The sequence below is a fragment of the Arachis hypogaea genome, chromosome 3 (genome assembly GCF_003086295.3).
Source record: "Arachis hypogaea cultivar Tifrunner chromosome 3, arahy.Tifrunner.gnm2.J5K5, whole genome shotgun sequence".
Lineage (NCBI taxonomy): Eukaryota > Viridiplantae > Streptophyta > Magnoliopsida > Fabales > Fabaceae > Arachis > Arachis hypogaea.
This window is the reverse complement of record NC_092038.1, coordinates 20223627-20241554: the sequence shown is the minus strand read 5'-3', so window position 1 is coordinate 20241554 and position 17928 is coordinate 20223627. Positions and strand designations below refer to the sequence as shown.

Sequence of the window (17928 nt, the reverse complement as noted above, 5' to 3'; positions counted from 1 at the left end):
TAAAACTTTTAACTTTTCGTAGGGTGTTCTCTCCAATTTTCACCTCTATATTGGAGTTTTCCCTTCTCAGACTGAACTTACATTCCATATATTCCGTCTTGCTACGGCTTATGCGCAGACCATACACTTCTAGAGCTTCTCTCCATAACTCCAACTTCTTATTTAGGTCTTCCCTTGACTCTCCCATAAGGACGATATCATCGGCAAAAAGCATGCACCATGGCACAGGCTCTTGGATGTGCTCTGTGAGTACTTCTAAGACTAATGTGAAAAGGTATGGACTTAAAGATGATCCCTGGTGTAATCCTATACCAATAGGGAATTCCTCTGTCACACCACCTTGAGTCTTCACACTAGTTGTGGCCCCATCATACATGTCTTTAATTGCCCGAATATATGCGATCCTTACTCTCCTCTTTTCTAAAACCTTCCATAAGACCTCCCTTGGTACCCTATCATACGCTTTTTCCAAATCAATAAACACCATGTGTAGATCCCTTTTATTACTACGATACCTCTCCATCATCCTTCTTAATAGGTATATCGCTTCAGTTGTAGATCTGTCTGGCATAAATCCAAATTGGTTCTCTGTTACTTGTGTCTCTTTTCTCAACCTCCGTTCTATCACCCTTTCCCATAACTTCATAGTATGACTCATAAGTTTAATCCCTCTATAATTTCCGCAACTTTGTATATCCCCCTTATTCTTGTAGATAGGTACCAAGGTGCTCTTTCTCCACTCATCAGGCATCTTCTTTGACCTTAAAATCTCATTAAAAAGCTTGGTTAACCAGTTGATGCCTTTTCCTCCAAGACCCTTCCAAACCTCAATCGGGATATTATCAGGTCCTACTGCCCTGCCATTTTTCATCTGCTTTAGAGCCTCTTTTACCTCGAAGTCTCGAATCCTTCGATAGTAGTCAAAGTTTTGATCTTCTTCCCTTGTGCATAATCGACCAAGGCTCGGAAGAGTCTTCTGTCCCTCATTAAATAACTCGTAGAAGTAGCTCTTCCACCTTTCATTAATCTTCTCCTTTTGAGCCAACACCTCTCCATCCTTATCCTTTATGCACTTAACCTGATCCAAATCTCTCGTTCTTCTTTCCCGGCTCTTTGCAATTCTATATATACCTTTTTCTCCTTCTTTCGTGCCCAAAGACTGGTAGAGACCCTCATATGCTCTTGTTCTTGCTTCACTTACAGCCACTTTTGTCTCTTTCTTAGCCGCCTTATATTTTTCCCAGTTATCTGCATTGCGGCATAAAGACCACTCTTTAAAGCATTCTCTTTTTATCTTTATCTTTTCTTGTATACTCGCATTCCACCACCAGGACTCCTTATCTCTTGGTCCTATTCCTTTAGATTCACCAAAACTTTCTTTTGCTGTTCTTCTAATAGCTTCTGTCATCTCCCTCCACATCTCTTCCGCGCTTCCATTCCCATCCCACTTTGCCTCTTCTCCTACCCGTCTTAGGAAGCTTCTTTGTTTCTCACCTTTCATCCGCCACCACCTCGTCCTTGGGTTCTTCGTATGATGTCTTTTCCTCAACTTTTGCTCAACGCGAAAATCCATGACGAGCACCCTATGTTGTGTTGTCAAACTCTCTCCCGGGATAATTTTACAGTTAATGCAAAATTTCCGGTCGACTCTCCTCAACAAGAAGAAGTTGATTTGAGAGCTTGTCATGCCACTCTTATAGGTTATAAGATGTTCGTCTCTCTTTTTAAAACATGTATTTGCGATGAGAAGATCAAAAGTTGAGGAAAAGTCCAAAATAGTTTTACCCTCGGCATTAATCACCCCAAAACCATGGCCTCCGTGAATACTCCCATATCCAGTCACTTCTCTCCCAACATGGCCATTTAAATCTCCTCCTAAGAAAATCTTATCTCCCAAAGGTATGCCTTGAACCAAACTCTCTAGATCCTCCCAAAACCTTATCTTGTGTTGTTCGTCCGAACCCACTTGCGGTGCATAGGCGCTAATCACATGGAAAGCACCTCCCTCCACCACAAGTTTGATAGAGATGATCCGATCTCCCACCCTCTTGACATCAACTACGTCCTTCTTCCACTGCTTATCCACAATTATTCCAACTCCATTCCTATTCTTCACCTTTCCTGTATACCAAAGTTTGAAACCAGAAGAATCCAACTCCCTAGCCTTTGCACCAACCCATTTCGTTTCTTATAGGCACATAATGTTAATATTCCTCCTTGTCATGGTGTCCACCACCTCCATGGACTTTCCTGTTAGAGTGCCTATGTTCCATGTCCCAAATCTCAACCTTTTGTCGCTTCGACCTTTACCTTTTCCTTTGTGAACTAGCTTATTTACCCTCATCCGTTCACGAAAACGCGAGAACCCTTGCTCATTTAACACTACATCCGGGCACCGATGCAGCGGCTCTTGCTTTGACACCGTACTCGAGCCATACGGCGCGTTACTTCCGGGTAACGACCTAGCTTTAGCGCAATAATGTCTTTGATTCATGTCATGGGAGGTTCGGCTATATTTTTACGTTGATTGCCGAAGACCTAACACAACCCTCCTCCTTTATCCGGGCTTGGGACCGGCTATGTACCGCAAGTGTAACATAGGCGGAGTTACTTACAATAAAACCATCTCAAAAATTCTAAAAGTGAAGTGTTATGGATGTGGCAGAATATTGATATTGCTGTGTTCGTGATCATAACTAATCATCGTTTGTCTTACGCTACTATAACGAATATTTGGACTATTATTCATTCATTTATTTCTAATGTTATTATTAACGGTTATCCTTGTTTGTTTCTTCAATTCTTCCCCTGCTTGTAGTTGCTGCTCCATATTTTTATCTTGATTGAGATTTCAATTACTTGTTTCATTCAGAGCTAGGTCAAAAGGAAGTATCCGAGGCAGCCATGGTTACCGCAGATCCTCCAACGAGACTTCAGGTTTAATTTTTTTTTATTCTCATATTTTCTTTGGAAATTAAGGTGTGAGCAGGGGCGGAGCTAGGCTAACTATTTAGGGGGGGCGGTGTTATAATATATATTACTATTTCTATTGATAAAATTAAAATATATATATATATATATAATCTCAATCAAAATAAGACAATAATATATAAAAATTACTACTTACAGTTTTGTATCATGAAAAGGCTATTCGACGTTTTTTTCTATTTTCAAAATCATCTATAATTGAATTTGTGTCAAAAATAGCTGCTAATTCTTTTTCTATATAGATGACCAAATTGTCTGCAAGAAATTCATCAGCCATCTTACTTCGGAGTCTTGTCTTAACAATTTTCATTGCTGAAAAAGCTCTTTCTGTTGTTGCTGTAGACACTGGTAGAGTCAAAACAAGACGTATTAATCTATCAACCATGTGATAAGTTCTTGATTTTCCCGTTTCTTACAACTTGTTGCACAATTCAGAAATTGTACCAATGCCTTTCAAATGATTTGGTATATCATGCTGATAATGTTGCAACTGAGATTTCAAAATATTTAGCTCATTAGAAGGAAAGTCAAGGGGATAAAACTTCTCTGCTAACTTGCTGATTTCTTCAATATTGAATGATTTGAAATTGTCCTTAGGATCCAAAGCACAACTCAAAGTCAAAAGCTCTATTGTTTGCTCATTAAATCTACTATTCAACTCTTGTATTTGAGAGTCAATTGTTGCCAAGAATACATCTATTCGATAATGATGCTCAACTGTCACACTTGGTTGACGAGATCGACCTCTTCCAAAAACATATTGTGCACTCATATTAGGGACTTCAATTTCATGTTTTTCACAAAAATCTTTAACATTTGCAAAAAAATTGCACCATCCACCATCTCTTAATTGTTGAAGAAGTAACTTTGATGTAGAAACAATATGCATTGCATTAAGAATATCTTGAGATTGTTGTTGCAGTGCTTGGCAAAGGACATTAGTGATTCCCATAATCTCTTTCATCAAGTGCAAAGTGAAAACAAATTCAAATGACAATAATATTTTACTAACACCATAAGCCTCACCTCTTTGTGCATAAGTTGTCCCGTCTTCAATGATATTATTGAGAACAATATTGGTAGCAGTAAACATTTTTACCAAACTGCAAATAGAATTAAAGTGAGAGCTCCATCGAGTATCCCCAGCTCTTTGTAAAGTGCTTATTTGATTCGCACCTTTGCCTGTTTCTAATTCATTTTGAGCAACCAAGTTTGCATTTTCAATTGCTTGAGCTTCTTGTAATTGATCATGTCTTTTTGAAGAAGCACTAACAATAGTGACAATAGAGTTTAATTGAGTAAAAAATTCATGAATTTGAAGTACCTCTCTTGAAGCTGCCACCAATGCTAATTGTAACCTATGAGCAAAACAATGCACATAGTATGCTTGTGGAGAATCTTTAAGAAACAAAGCTTGCAAACCATTCCACTCACCCCGCATGTTGCTAGCACCATCATACCCTTTACCCCTAATATTTTCAACTTGGAGATTATAATGAGAAAGGACAGAAATCAATTCTTTCTTTAAAGTTGTTGCACAAGTATCAGTGACATGCACAAGATCAAAAAATCTCTCTTTAACAAAACCATCTAGAGTAACAAATTTCAAAACAATGGCCATTTGCTCCTTTTTAGATTCATCTCTAGCTTCATCAACAATAATACAAAATTTGGCATCTCCAATCTCTTCTCTAATTGAATTTCTCACCTTAGTAGCAAGAATATGTAGAATTTCTTTTTGGACATCATTTGAAGTATACTTAGCATTTTTTGGAGCATTTTCCAAAACATTCTGTTTCACTCTTTCATTGTAAGATCCCAAAAATTTTAACATTTCCAAAAAGTTACCTCTGTTGCTTGAACTTTGGCTTTCATCATGTCCTCTGTATGCACAACCTTGAAATGTCAACCATCTAATGCAATCTATAGATGCTCCTAGTCGAATTCGATTCTTTTCAATCTCTTCTGATGTTTGCTTATGAAGAAGTCTGTCAATATGTTGTGATTGTTTCATCAAATCATCACATGATTTCAGCGCCTTATGATGGAATGAGTTAGGACCTTTGCCAATGTGATTCAAAAGAGCACATTCTTTTCCACTATTTACTTTCTTCCAATTCCTGAAACCATTCTCAATAAAAGCATTTGAACCCGTATTGATTGAAGGTTCCTTAGCAAAAAGAAAGCACGGAAAACAATATATAGCATCATCTTCTATAGAATATTCTAACCAAGATGGGAACAATTTAAACCATGAAGCTTGAAAGCGACGATGACTTTTATCACCAGAAAATGGATAATTATCAAGAATTGGCTGATTTGGCCCAACTTTAATATAAGCCCGACGGATTTCATCTCTTTTATTTGGAGGAAACTTCCAAATCATTGGTCGCATTCCAGGATCTCTTTCCAAACGAAAAACATCCAGTTGATTTGGAAGAAGTCGTGGACGCTTTGAGCTATTCAATGAAGAACTTGAAGTAATGAAATTTGATGACCCCTCAAGTATTGGAGTAGTAATAGTAGAAGCATCTTCATTCTCTTGATCTTTTCTTTTAAAAAATGTATCAATGGTTTTGAACTTACTCATAATTCAAATGGCCAAATAAGTTCCTATAATTTAAAATATATTTAGCAAAAAGTATAAATTACAGTCTAAATCTTTATAAAATATAAAAATTATATTTCAATTTAAAATAAAATATTAAAATTCAGAACAATAATACTAACATCTTAGTATAAATAATATAAAATTGTAATTAAATAGTTAACTAATAAAAAAACTAAATATACAAACTAACATATAATAACATAAACTTAATTAACAAATAATAATAAATTAACTAATTAAGTAAATAACTAAATATATAAAAAAGAATAAAAATAGAACCTTTTTTGAGAAAGAGGAGTGAAAAATCACTTGTTAAACTACTCTTTTTTTTTAATCTGCAAAAAACAAAAAAAAAGAGTTAAAAAGGTAAAATTGTAAAAGATAAGAAGATTAAAGAGATAAAGAAGAAGAAGAATAGAAAAAATTGTTACCTAAATTTTTTGAAAGCCAAGGTGGGAAGAGAGGGAGAGGAAGAGACCGGTTGTATGTTGAAAAATAGAAAAAGGGGATTGGGGAACTGATTAGTGATTATACGTTGGGAAATAAAAAAGAGATAATGATTGGAAAATAGAAAAGGGATAGGGAATGGGCAGATGGGCTATTGGGCTGGGTTTTGTAGAAATTAAAAGTGAGAGGGGGAGGGAGATTGGAAAAGATAAAACAAAAAGAGAGGGGGGCTGAGAAATAAAAAAAAGGGGATCAGACTTTTTTTTTTTTTGAATAAAAGCTAAAATTTTGGGGGGCCATTGCCCCCCTTTGTTTATACCTACCTGCGCCCCTGGGTGTGAGTGAGTCGTTTTAGTGTTTGGGCAAAGGAAATTGATACAGTCTAACCTAATAACTACATTAGTGACTGTTTTTACGGTTTAAACGCGTGATCTTGAGGTCACATGGAAACAACTCAACCGTTGCTCCAAGTCTCCCTTTCGATTCAGTGTCAAGTTAATAAAGAATCTATTATTTGGTACCAAAGAAATTAAACATGCATTGTTCATTATTGGCATGATCAACAGGGAAAGCATACAGCAATAGCAGTGTGTTGGCTTCTTGGAAATGGATGTCTTTTCGCATGGAACAGTATGCTCACAATAACAGATTACTACTCTATCTTGTTTCCGGTAATTTATCAGTATTCTGATTATTCAATTGTTGTGTTGTTCAATCCAAAGTAATTTTGATCTCATTTTTTCCTTTCTTGTGCAGAGATACCACCCCTCAAGAGTTCTTACTCTTGTATACCAGCCATTTGCAGTTGGAACGATTGCAACACTTGCCTACAACGAAGAAAGAATAAACACAAGATTTTGGAACCTATTTGGATACATTCTTTTCTTCGTAGCCACTCTTTTGGTGTTAGTTGTAAGTCTTGATCATTAGTCTGTGAACTTTTCTTACTCTCTAATTCATCAGAAGTCAGAACATGATTTTTGCTTATGTCTTTTCTAGATAGATTTAGCAACATCTGGTAGAGGAGGAATTGGAACTTTCATTGGTATATGTGCAGTAGGTGGTGCATTTGGAATAGCAGATGCTCATGTCCAAGGTGGAATGGTGGGAGACCTTTCATATATGCATCCTGAATTGCTTCAGGTCAGCATCACCATTGCAAAATTGCTCTGTATAACCTTCCTCACAATGTTACTTTCTTTTATTAATAATTTTATATGATTTTCTTGGACTGCGATTAGACTGGTTAACAGAGTGTTAGACGGAAAATGTGAGTAAGAATACAGGTTAAATGAGACAAATATGAGGATGATCAGATAGATTGGTGATCACACATTTATGGACAAAATAAGAAACAAAAATATAAGAGGAAAAAAATAGAGTAGCATCTATTATTGAAATGATAGTAACAACTCATCTTAAATAATTTGAAAATGTGAAAAGAAGATTGATAGAATATTCAATTGAAATGGTAGATTAGATGGAAGGTAGAATACAAAAGATAAAGAAAAACCTAAAAAATTATACATGAGATAATTAAAAGAGATACGTATAGATAGTTTCATTTTAAACATGATATTATTATTGTTTGTTATATGTGAATTACTTTTTTTTGTAATATTTTCGTATTCTATTGATAAGTGTTTTTAACTTTTACGATAATAAAGATCGGTTAGAATTGGCTTTTAAAAAAAGTATTTATGTTTTTTATTTTTTTAAATAATTTTTTAACAGACAAAAATTATTTCATATTTGAATAGATTTTTTTTTTAAAAAAATTAAGCATTAAAATAATTTTTTATTTTTGTTTTTTTAATAAAGTATTGTTAATTTTTATAAAAAAATAATTTACTTTTTTTCTGATAAAAATACTTTTTTCTTTTAAAATACGAATTCAAATAGATTTTAAATTTTCACTTAAAAAAACCAATCTAAACTAACACTAAATAAAGAGATGTTAAACAAAGATATAACATAGAAGATAAATTTTTGTTCCAATACTTTTGTTTTTGGATAAAAGCCAGAAAAAGAAGTTGTTTTTATATAAATTTCCTTCTCTAAACAAATTTGTATCTCTGAATGTGTTGAATAGTTCCATTAACTCCTGCATATTTTTTTATGTGGTGTAATTTTGTTGTAGTCTTTTCTTGCTGGTGGAGCAGCATCGGGTGTATTAACTTCTGCTTTGAGGTTAGTTACAAAAGCTGCATTTGAGAACTCCAAAGATGGTCTTCGCAAAGAAGCACGTAAGTTCCAACTAACAAATTTCTCTGGAACATAAAAAATTAGTTAAACTACTAATCACTGACCATGCTTTCTTTCTTTTTTATTGATCCTTTGTGTGCAGTTCTGTTCTTTGCCATAACAACATTCTTTGAGCTTCTTTGTGTCCTTCTCTATGCATTTGTGTTTCCCAAAGTACCAATTGTGAAATATTACCGATCAAAAGCAGCATCAGAAGGAGCAAAAACTGTTTCAGCTGATCTTGCAGCCGCTGGCATTCAGACCTCATCTGTACTCCACTTTTTCTTTTCTTTTGTTTTCAATTCCAACATGGTTTTAAATTGCAGTTTTTACCGCAATTAGTGCAATGAGCGCTACATCAGCAATGTTGTGGCTCCATTCTAGTTACCGTTGCATACTGCAATTTAAAATCATTATGCATTTCAATTGACTTACAAATTAGGTTATAAAATTATTTGGACATTAAAATAGTCCTCAAGATTTCAATTGTACTAAGTATGTCCTTAAAATTGACAAAAGTGCACTATGCTAATCCCTAATAATTTTTTATCAAGTGACTCATCATGTCTTTTGGAATTATATAATGTACTTTTGTCAATTTCAGAAATTTAATTATATAATTGAGATCTCAAAGACTATTTTAGTACATGCAATAAAATTTGAAGGATCTTAGAGCTTAGCTCCATTACATTACCATGAATTACTTTCACATACATAGATGTATCCCAGAGGATAGGACTCCATTCTTTTTTTTCTTCCCTTTGTATTCATAGAAGTTATTAAACTTTTCATGATTCGGTTTATGAGATAAGAAATTTTTTTTTTCTCTTTTAGGACAATGAAGATGTAAAGAAACAAGAGCGCAAAGGAAAGAAGCAATTGTTAATGGAGAACACTGATTATGCAATTGATTTGTTCCTCATATATTCTCTAACATTGTCTATCTTCCCTGGATTCTTGTCAGAAGACACTGGAAAACATAGTTTGGGCGATTGGTATGTACATGAAGATAAACACAATAATATCATTCATCAAATGAGGCTTAAATCTCTATTCTCTAATGTATCTTATGTTATAAATACAGATATTATCTAACATATTCTCCGATCCAATGCTATTATTGTTTCAGGTATGCTCTTGTTTTGATTGCCATGTACAATGGGTTTGACTTAATCGGAAGATACATTCCCCTAGTGAAATGCATTAAAATGGAGTCTCGAAAGTTGCTCACAACAACAATAGTTTGTCGTATCTTACTTATACCGGCATTTTATTTCACTGCAAAGTATGGTGACCAAGGTTGGATGATGTTGTTGACATCTTTCTTGGGATTATCAAATGGTTATCTCACTGTCTGTGTTCTTACTAGTGCACCCAAAGGTTACAAGGTAGGTTCGAAACAAATTTGACATACCATAATTCGGATCATTTTTATTAATATTGATTGTTTATTTTAATTTTGTAGGGACCAGAGCAAAATGCCTTGGGAAACATATTGGTGTCGTTTCTTCTTGCAGGCATTTTTGTTGGGGTAACACTTGATTGGTTGTGGTTAATAGGTAAAGGGTGGTGAGATTTTCACTAGAAAAAATATAGTAACTAACAATATTTTTAAATAATGTATAAATAATGTGAATTAATAGGGTTAAAAGAATAAATTTAAGTAGTAACATTAAATTAGGGTGTAGTGTATTTTTATTTGATTAGTGGTTGTTTATATTGTTCAAAATAATCATTATTTACCTAGCATTCTCTATTGTTATTACGTCTAGAAAAATTGTCAAGCCATTATTAATTTATTAAATAAGACTCATTTTTTATATATTTTTAGCATTGATTGGTTTTTTTATTTATTATTTTACAGAGTTAGAGTGAGAGTAAATATTTCTACATAATTATCTAGTAATTTTTAATTGCGTCATCATGAAATTTGGTGTTGCTTTCTTTTCAATGGTATTGTTGTTACTTCAAAAATATTATTTCATCTTTTTGTTTTTAATGGTGCCAAGTTATTAATTAATGGTATTAATTACTTTTAATGGTGCCAAGTTATTAACAGGTTTAGAGAATCGGATTATTTAATTAATCAAAAAGTGATCATTAAATTAGTTCAATTTAAAATAAAAATTGTTTGACAATAAATCAATCAAAAATTAAAAAAATATATTTTTTATAATTAACTAATTTAAAATAATAAATTATAAAAAAATTATATATTTTATATAATAAATATATTATTTTATCATATCTAATTTAATTTTAGTTAAATTTTTAAATTATTAAACTTTTAATTTTAACAGTTTAATAATTTCAGAACTTTCGTTATAGTTATTAGGTCAATGTCATCACGTAGAAAGAGAACTATAAAACATTTTGTGGAGAGACTTGCAGAGTGACATCTAGCGCTTTTTAATTTCTATACGGAGGGTAAAGTTGAGTTGGACCCGGTTATGAAGGAGGAGGAGTTTTACCTGTGTGTGGTGTTAGGAGAGGAAGAAACCGGATCCAGTATGTTTGGTGTGTCTTTTCGGACGGTCCGAGTTGTGTATGGGAAATGGACCGTGTGATTAGTGCCTCCACATCCACGTGTAGTCTGCAGGTAACTCCCCTAACGATGTACTTTTTTCCAATGTTAACTCATATTTCAGCATTTGTTTTCACTTTCACTCCATTCCTCTAAGGAAGAGCCATTTCTTTTTTTTCTTTCTTACTCCTTCTCGATCTTGCTTTGCATGGTGGAACTAACTTTAAAATGTCCAAGAAAAAAAAATATAAAGATGTTATCGTTCTGAATTTTATATCATATATTATCTCAATCACTTAAAATATGTAAGTTTTTTTTTAATTTTTTTAATATTTTATAATTAAAATTGTTACGGATTCAGCCCACGGATCTCGGACCCGAGGCCAGACCCGAACCCGGCTCCTCGGATCAACCCGTCTCCCCTCTCCGGAAGGCCCAAAACCGGCCCTGTGGAGCTCTCAACCAACTTTCGAATTCAAACACCTCCCTTATCTTAACCAAACAAGATAAGATAAGACGATCTCCATCACCTATAAATAAGAGGACCCAAGTCCCCCAGGTATTCATTCATCCCTCACACTTTCTACCTCTTAGATCCATTCTGACTTGAGCGTCGGAGTGTCTTTGCAGGTACCTCCCCTCCGCTTCGACTGGACCGTCCGACATCCGCTCAACCCGCGGGTTCCCGATCCTCCTCCTAAACCGTACCAGAGACATCTTGTACATTGGCGCCGTCTGTGGGGACCTGCGACAGTCGAACCGGATGGAGGGCATCCTGGAGGAGAACCCATCGAGCCAGGATGACTCCTTACCGCATCGTCCGGCCTCAGAATACCAAGAAGTCACAAACCAAGCAAGAGTAGCAAGTACTGTCCACCAAACAAACGAACACGTCATCACGGACCCCTGACATCCCGAGAAAGCCAGGGACAAAGCGGCACAGATCATCCAGGACCTCTGCCTCCGGGTCCAGGAACTTGAAGGCAAACTGACCAAAAGAGAAAAACACGACAACGAACACGGAAGCCAGGCAACTTCCAGGTCAAAGTCCCATCGCGGCAGGTCGCCAACCCGACAACACGATAGGACAGATGGTCGCAGCATCTCACGCCACCACCGACACGAGAAGTCGCCAGAACGGCGATACAACAAGAAACACCACCGCAGCGCTTCCCATGATCTAAGTCGTCAACACGATTCGGACGAGGACCGGAGATACCGAAACACCAAACGCACGAGAAACAACCACACCATAATAGGAGCTACACCCTTCACAGAAAGAGTCTTAAGAGCGAAACTTCCCAAAGGTTTCGACAAACCCACCGACATGAAATATGATGGAACTAAGGACCCTTAGGAACATCTAATAGCCTTCGAAGCCAGAATGGACTTAGAAGGAGAGGCCGACGCAGTCCGATGCAGAGCCTTCCCGGTAACCCTTGCCGGACCGGCGATCAAATGGTTCAACGGACTCCCGAACGGATCCATAGCCAGCTTCCATGACATAACACGAAAATTCATGGCCCAATTCATGACCAGAATCGCCAAAGCCAAACACCCCATCAGCTTGTTAGGGGTCACACAAAGGCAAGAAGAGTCCACAAGGAAATACCTCGACCGCTTCAACGATGAATGCCTAACGGTCGACGGACTCACGGACTCCGTTGCAAGCCTTTGCCTAACCAACGGGCTCATGAACGAAGATTTCCGCAAGCACCTCACTACTAAACCAGTATGGACCATGCACGAAATCCAGAACATCGCCAAGGACTACATTAACGACGAACAAGTCAGCCAGATCGTCGCTGCCAACAAGCGGCAGCACGCCACCGCCCAACACGGCAATTCGGCTCCCCGTCATAACCCAACACCCAAAGAAAATCAACGGGACCACCCCAGACCAGCCAACCGACCACCGAGAATAGGCAAATTCTCTAATTACACGCCCCTAACAGTACCAATTTCGGAGATATACCATCAAATAGCAGATCGAGGCATCATCCCCAGAGCCCGACAACTCAAAGAAAGGACAGGAGGCAACAAAACCCTCTACTGTGACTACCACTGAGGTTACGGCCACAAAACACAGGATTGTTTCGACCTTAAAGACGCTCTCGAACAAGCCATACGAGACGGCAAACTTCCGGAATTCGCCAAAATCATCAGAGAACCGAGACGCCCGGAAAGAGACAAATCGCCGGAAAGAGAAGGGCGTAACCCGAGAACTCAAAAGCTACACCCCAGGGAGAGCCCAGAGGAAGACCCGACCATCATAGTGAACGTCATCACGGGCAAGGACGTACCGAGCAAGTCAAAACTCACAATGAAAAAAGATCTCAAGGTAATGGCCGTCAGAAACCAAGCCCCAATCACCGCGACCGACAATACGATAACATTCTTACCAGAGGACTGCCAACACGGCACCTCGGCCGAAGATGCCCCTTTCGTCATCTCATCCAGAATCGGAACAGGACTGGTACGAAGAATACTGGTAGACACCGGCGCAGACTCCAACATCCTTTTCCGAGGAGCCTTCGACAAACTCGGACTCCGTAACGACAACCTCCAAACACACCGCCACGGCGTCACGGGACTCGGCGACAACTTTCTCAAATCAGATGGCTCAATTACCCTCCCCATCACCATAGGAACGAGCAATAAGAAAAAAAACAATCCTATCTGAATTCGTAGTCCTAAAAGACTCCACAGCATATAACGTGATTCTCGGAAGAAAAACAATCAATGACTTCTCTGCAGTCATCTTCACCAAATACCTCCTGATGAAGTTCAGAACCGACGACGGCTCCGTCGGTACCATTCACGGAGACCGAGAGGTCGCAGCCGAATGCGACAACACCAGCCTCGCCCTAAGGAAAAAATCTCGGGATGCGGCCGGAATATTCCTAGCCGACCTAGATGCACGACAAGACGGCCAACCTAGGCCAGAACAAGAAGGAGACATGGAAAAGCTACAAATAGGGCCAACCAAAGAGGAATACACATTCATTAACAGAAACCTCCCGTACGATCTTAAAGAAGAACTCTCCCAACTCCTGAAACAGAATAGAGACTGTTCGCATTTACACTAGCCGATATGCCGGGGATAAACCCCGACCTAATGTCCCACCACCTAGCCGTGGACCCCCAAGCTAAGCCAGTGGCACAAAGGAGACGAAAAATGTCACCAGACCAAGCCGCCGAAGTCAAAAATCAAGTCAAAGTCCTACTCGAAGCCAACTTCATCCGGGAACTCCCCTACACGACCTGGCTAGCCAACGTCGTACTAGTAAGGAAATCTAACGGGAAATGACGAATGTGCGTCGACTACACGGACCTCAACAAAGCCTGCCCAAAGGACGCCTTTCCCCTACCAAACATCGACGGATTAGTAGATGCTGCATCCGGCCACCGATACCTCAGCTTCATGGACGCGTATTCCGGCTACAACCAGATCCCGATGCACCGACCAGACGAAGAAAAAACAGCGATCATCACCCCGGACGGAACTTACTGCTACACAGTGATGCCCTTCGGTTTAAAAAACGCCAAATAGGGGAAACGCTTTACCTGTACCTCTCCATAACAGAGGAGGCACTCGCAGCAGCTCTCATCTGGGAAAACGAGAACAAAGAGCAAAAGCCCGTATACTTCATAAGCAAAGTCTTACAGGATGCAGAAGCTCGCTATTCACGCTTAGAAAAGCTAGCTTTCGCACTCCTTACGACCTCCCGGTGCCTGCGGCAATACTTCCAAGCTCACCCCGTGACGGTCCGAACCGACCAGGCGGTCAAACAAGTATTACAGAAACCCGACCTAGCAGGAAGAATGTTAGCATGGTCCATCAAGTTATCCCAATTCCAAATCAAGTTCGAACCCCGGAACGCTATCAAAGCACAAGCCTTGACCGATTTCGTCGCCGAAATGACTCCGGAAAAACTCGCCCCTGAACCATGGAAACTACACGTCGACGGCTCGTCAAACTCCACTCACGGAGGAGCCGGAATCATACTCGAAAGCCAAAACGGGATCACAATTGAACATTCAGTACGATACGAATTTCCAGTATCAAATAACCAAGCAGAATACGAGGCCCTCTTAGCAGGACTAACCCTAGCCCGGGAAGTCGGTGCAAAGGCCCTAGAGGTAAATACCGATTCCCAGGTAGTCAGCTCCCAAATCAATGGAAGCTACCAGGCACGAGATCCCCTGCTCCAACAATACCTCACCAAGGTAAACAAACTGAAAGAAGGGTTCGAAAGCATTACCATACAGCATGTCCCCAGGGAACGAAACGCCAGGGCAGACCTACTTTCCAAGCTAGCCAGTACCAAACCGGGACACGGTAACAAGTTGCTAATTCAGGAGGTCGTCAGATCGCCTTCTGTGTCAACAACAATCAACACTCACCTAACATCTTCAAATCGAGAGTCTTGGACGTACCCTATCTTACAATACCTCATCGACGGAACCCTGCTGCCAGACCCGAAAGAGGGAAAGAGAATAAAAAGGGAAGCCGCCAACTATACCATCGTAGCAGGACAACTATACAAACGTGGATTCTCGCAACCCCTACTCAAATGTATCGAACCCGGGGACACGGAGTACATACTCCGAGAAATCCATGAAGGCTGCTGCGGTCACCATGTCGGAGGAAAAACATTAGCCCAAAAAATCATCAGGTGGCTACTTCTGGCCCACAATCATTCGAGACTCCATACAACTAGAAAAAAGCTGTGACAAATGCCAAAGACACGCCAATATCCACCAAGCCGCCCCACACCAACTCAGCACCATATCGGCAGAACGGCCGTTCGGCACTTGGGGGATCGACCTCGTCGGACTCTTCCCTACGGCACCCGGCCAACTCAGATATCTCATTGTCGCCATTGACTACTACACCAAATGGATCGAGGCCGAACCTCTGGCCTCCATAACGGCGACCCAATGTCGGAAATTCTTTTGGCGACAGATCATCACCCGATTCGGAATCCCCGAGGTCGTCATCTCGGACAACGGAACCCAGTTTTCCGACAAAAAATTCAGAGAGTTCTTAGAAGGATTACACATATCCCATCGCTTCAGCTCAGTAGAACACCCCCAAACAAACGGACAGGTGGAATCCGCAAACAAAATAATCGTTAAAGGACTCAAGAAACGACTTGACGAAGCCAAAGGAATATGGGCAGACGAATTAGGGTCGGTTCTATGGTCGTATCGAACAACACCCCAAACGACCACGGGGGAAACGCCTTTCCGATTAACATACGGCGTAGAAGCAGTCATCCCAGTAGAAATCGGGGACCCCAGCCCCAGGAAAACGGTCGGGGGTAACGACGAAGAAGCAGAACGAGACCTCATTGACGAAGAAAGAAGCATAGCTCACATCAAAGAGTTAGCGCTCAAACAAAGAATCAGCCTAAGATACAATCACAGCGTTATCCGACGAGAATTCGCGGCCGATGACCTCGTCCTACGACGAAACGATATCGGTCCCCCGACTCCAGGAGAAGGAAAACTCACCCCCAACTGGGAAGGACCATACAGAATCAAGGCCGTAATCGGAAAAGGAGCATACAAACTCGAACGGCTCAACGGCAACGAAATCCCGAGGACATGGAACGCCGCCAAACTACGACGATACTACACCTAGACCGACCTAAACAGGTCGCCCCCCTTTATTTCCGTCTATATCTTTCCTTTATTTATGTTTACAATTCCTAGAATTTTTTAAATTTTCTCATCTCTAAGTTTCAAAATCGGGTACTCTTTCCCGCCGTCAACGGAGGGTTTTAACGAGGCCCGACCATCAATAAAAAATTCCATTAAATCAGCTATTTTGATTCTCCTAAACGTCCCAAATACAGAACAAAAACACGGCCACAACTGGGGGACTGATCACCCCCCAGGCCCATGCACGCGGATATCCAAAAAACCCGACCAAACGACGGTCCGAGGAAACAAACAGCGTACAAACGAAATAGCTCAAAAACGGAACACACGGAACATACAAAAAGGCCTGGACGGCCAACAAACACCACTAAACAAAAGCAAGATGTTCCAAAATATCAAGTACACGGCCCTTGGCCATCCAAAAAATACTCAAAAAACAGTTTAAAGAAAAAATCCAAAAAAGGTAAATAAAGCTACTCAAGGTCGACGATCCGGCCGCCACGAACAGTCCTGAAGGCCCCCATCACGGACACGTCCGCACCCGGAGCTAGCACCAAAGCCTGAGCCCTCATCGTCTCCTCGGTAGCCATAATTGCACCCTTCGCATCGGCCAGCAGCTCCGACTTCTCCTTCTTCAAGGCAGCAACCTCGGCCTTCAAGGTCTCCACCTCACTAAGAAGCACAGCTGCCCGGGAACCCGCATCAGAAGCCCGCTTACGCTCCTCCGCCAACTGGGAAAGAAGTGAAGTCTCAACCTCGGAAAGTCGGAGAATCTCTGCCCCGGCTTCTTCAGAAGACTTCACTGCCTTCTCCTTCACAACCCCGGCGGCCTCAAGCTCCTCCTTTAGCTTAGCCACCTCAGCCTGAGAAAGACGGAGCTTCTTATCCAACAAACCGACCTGAGCCATTACGGGCTCGGCTTTCCGGACAACGACAGCAGATCGCAGAAGCGCACGGTACACCGACTTAGCCTGAAATGATATATCACAGCCATCAAAGAACGGCTCTGTACCAGGCATCAAGTGCTGATCAATAAAACCCGGTGCATCGAAGCGTCGGTCCATCACGCTGGGTGCCAAACCCTCCTCCTCCTCGAAAGTCTCACTACCGGGCTCCTCAGGCCTCTTCCTCTTCCGAGAGGCCTCACCAGCCGTCACCACAACAACTTCAGGCGAAGTTGCAGGACCAGGAGAAGCCCGCGCAACGGCCCGGCCCCTCGAAGAAACTACCTCCTGAGAAACAGCCTGGGACCCCACGACCGGATTCGAAACAGGAGTAGCCGGAGACGACGACCCCTCTTCCTGGGCCATCGCTGCCTTTAGCCGCGCTATGGAAGTCAAACCACCGGCCATCTCAACTGAAAGATAACAAATAAAAAACCCAAGTTACAAAAACGGGAAACAAATACAAAAAGCAAGGTAAAGGACAGATACACACCAACATA

At 40.2% G+C, this 17928-nt stretch overlaps 3 protein-coding genes across 3 annotated transcripts; 2 read left to right on the top strand and 1 right to left on the bottom strand.

Moving 5' to 3' along the window:
- Positions 1-3400: 3400 nt before the first annotated feature.
- On the bottom strand, positions 3401-5578 carry LOC112774049 (uncharacterized). Its single transcript, XM_025818447.1, has one exon. The coding sequence runs from the start codon at positions 5576-5578 to the stop codon at positions 3401-3403; it is 2178 nt and encodes a 725-aa protein (XP_025674232.1).
- A 1007-nt stretch (positions 5579-6585) lies between these two features.
- Positions 6586-10112, top strand: LOC112789765 (equilibrative nucleotide transporter 3; the record flags this gene model as incomplete). Its single annotated transcript, XM_025831810.3, has 8 exons — positions 6586-6717; positions 6803-6958; positions 7046-7189; positions 8187-8292; positions 8394-8560; positions 9125-9285; positions 9420-9678; positions 9756-10112. Coding segments are annotated over 8 exons (1233 nt in total), but the record flags the coding sequence as incomplete, so codon positions are not given.
- Positions 10113-13594: 3482 nt separating this feature from the next.
- On the top strand, positions 13595-16464 carry LOC112774033 (uncharacterized). Its single transcript, XM_025818446.1, has 3 exons — positions 13595-13886; positions 14368-15450; positions 15539-16464. Exons 1-3 carry the CDS (start codon positions 13595-13597, stop codon positions 16462-16464), a joined length of 2301 nt encoding a protein of 766 aa, XP_025674231.1.
- Positions 16465-17928: the final 1464 nt, after the last annotated feature.

What these genes read in the sequence shown, in the direction of transcription:
- LOC112774049 (XM_025818447.1), bottom strand. Translation starts at nt 5,578, where the DNA reads ATGAGTAAGTTCAAAACCATTGATACATTTTTTAAAAGAAAAGATCAA.
- LOC112774033 (XM_025818446.1), top strand. Translation starts at nt 13,595, where the DNA reads ATGAAGTTCAGAACCGACGACGGCTCCGTCGGTACCATTCACGGAGAC. An exon ending in CCTGAAACAGAATAGAGACT is followed by an intron (nt 13,887 to 14,367) that starts GTTCGCATTTAC and finishes AACGCCAAATAG; the next exon opens with GGGAAACGCTTTACCTGTAC. An exon ending in AATCCATGAAGGCTGCTGCG is followed by an intron (nt 15,451 to 15,538) that starts GTCACCATGTCG and finishes CCATACAACTAG; the next exon opens with AAAAAAGCTGTGACAAATGC.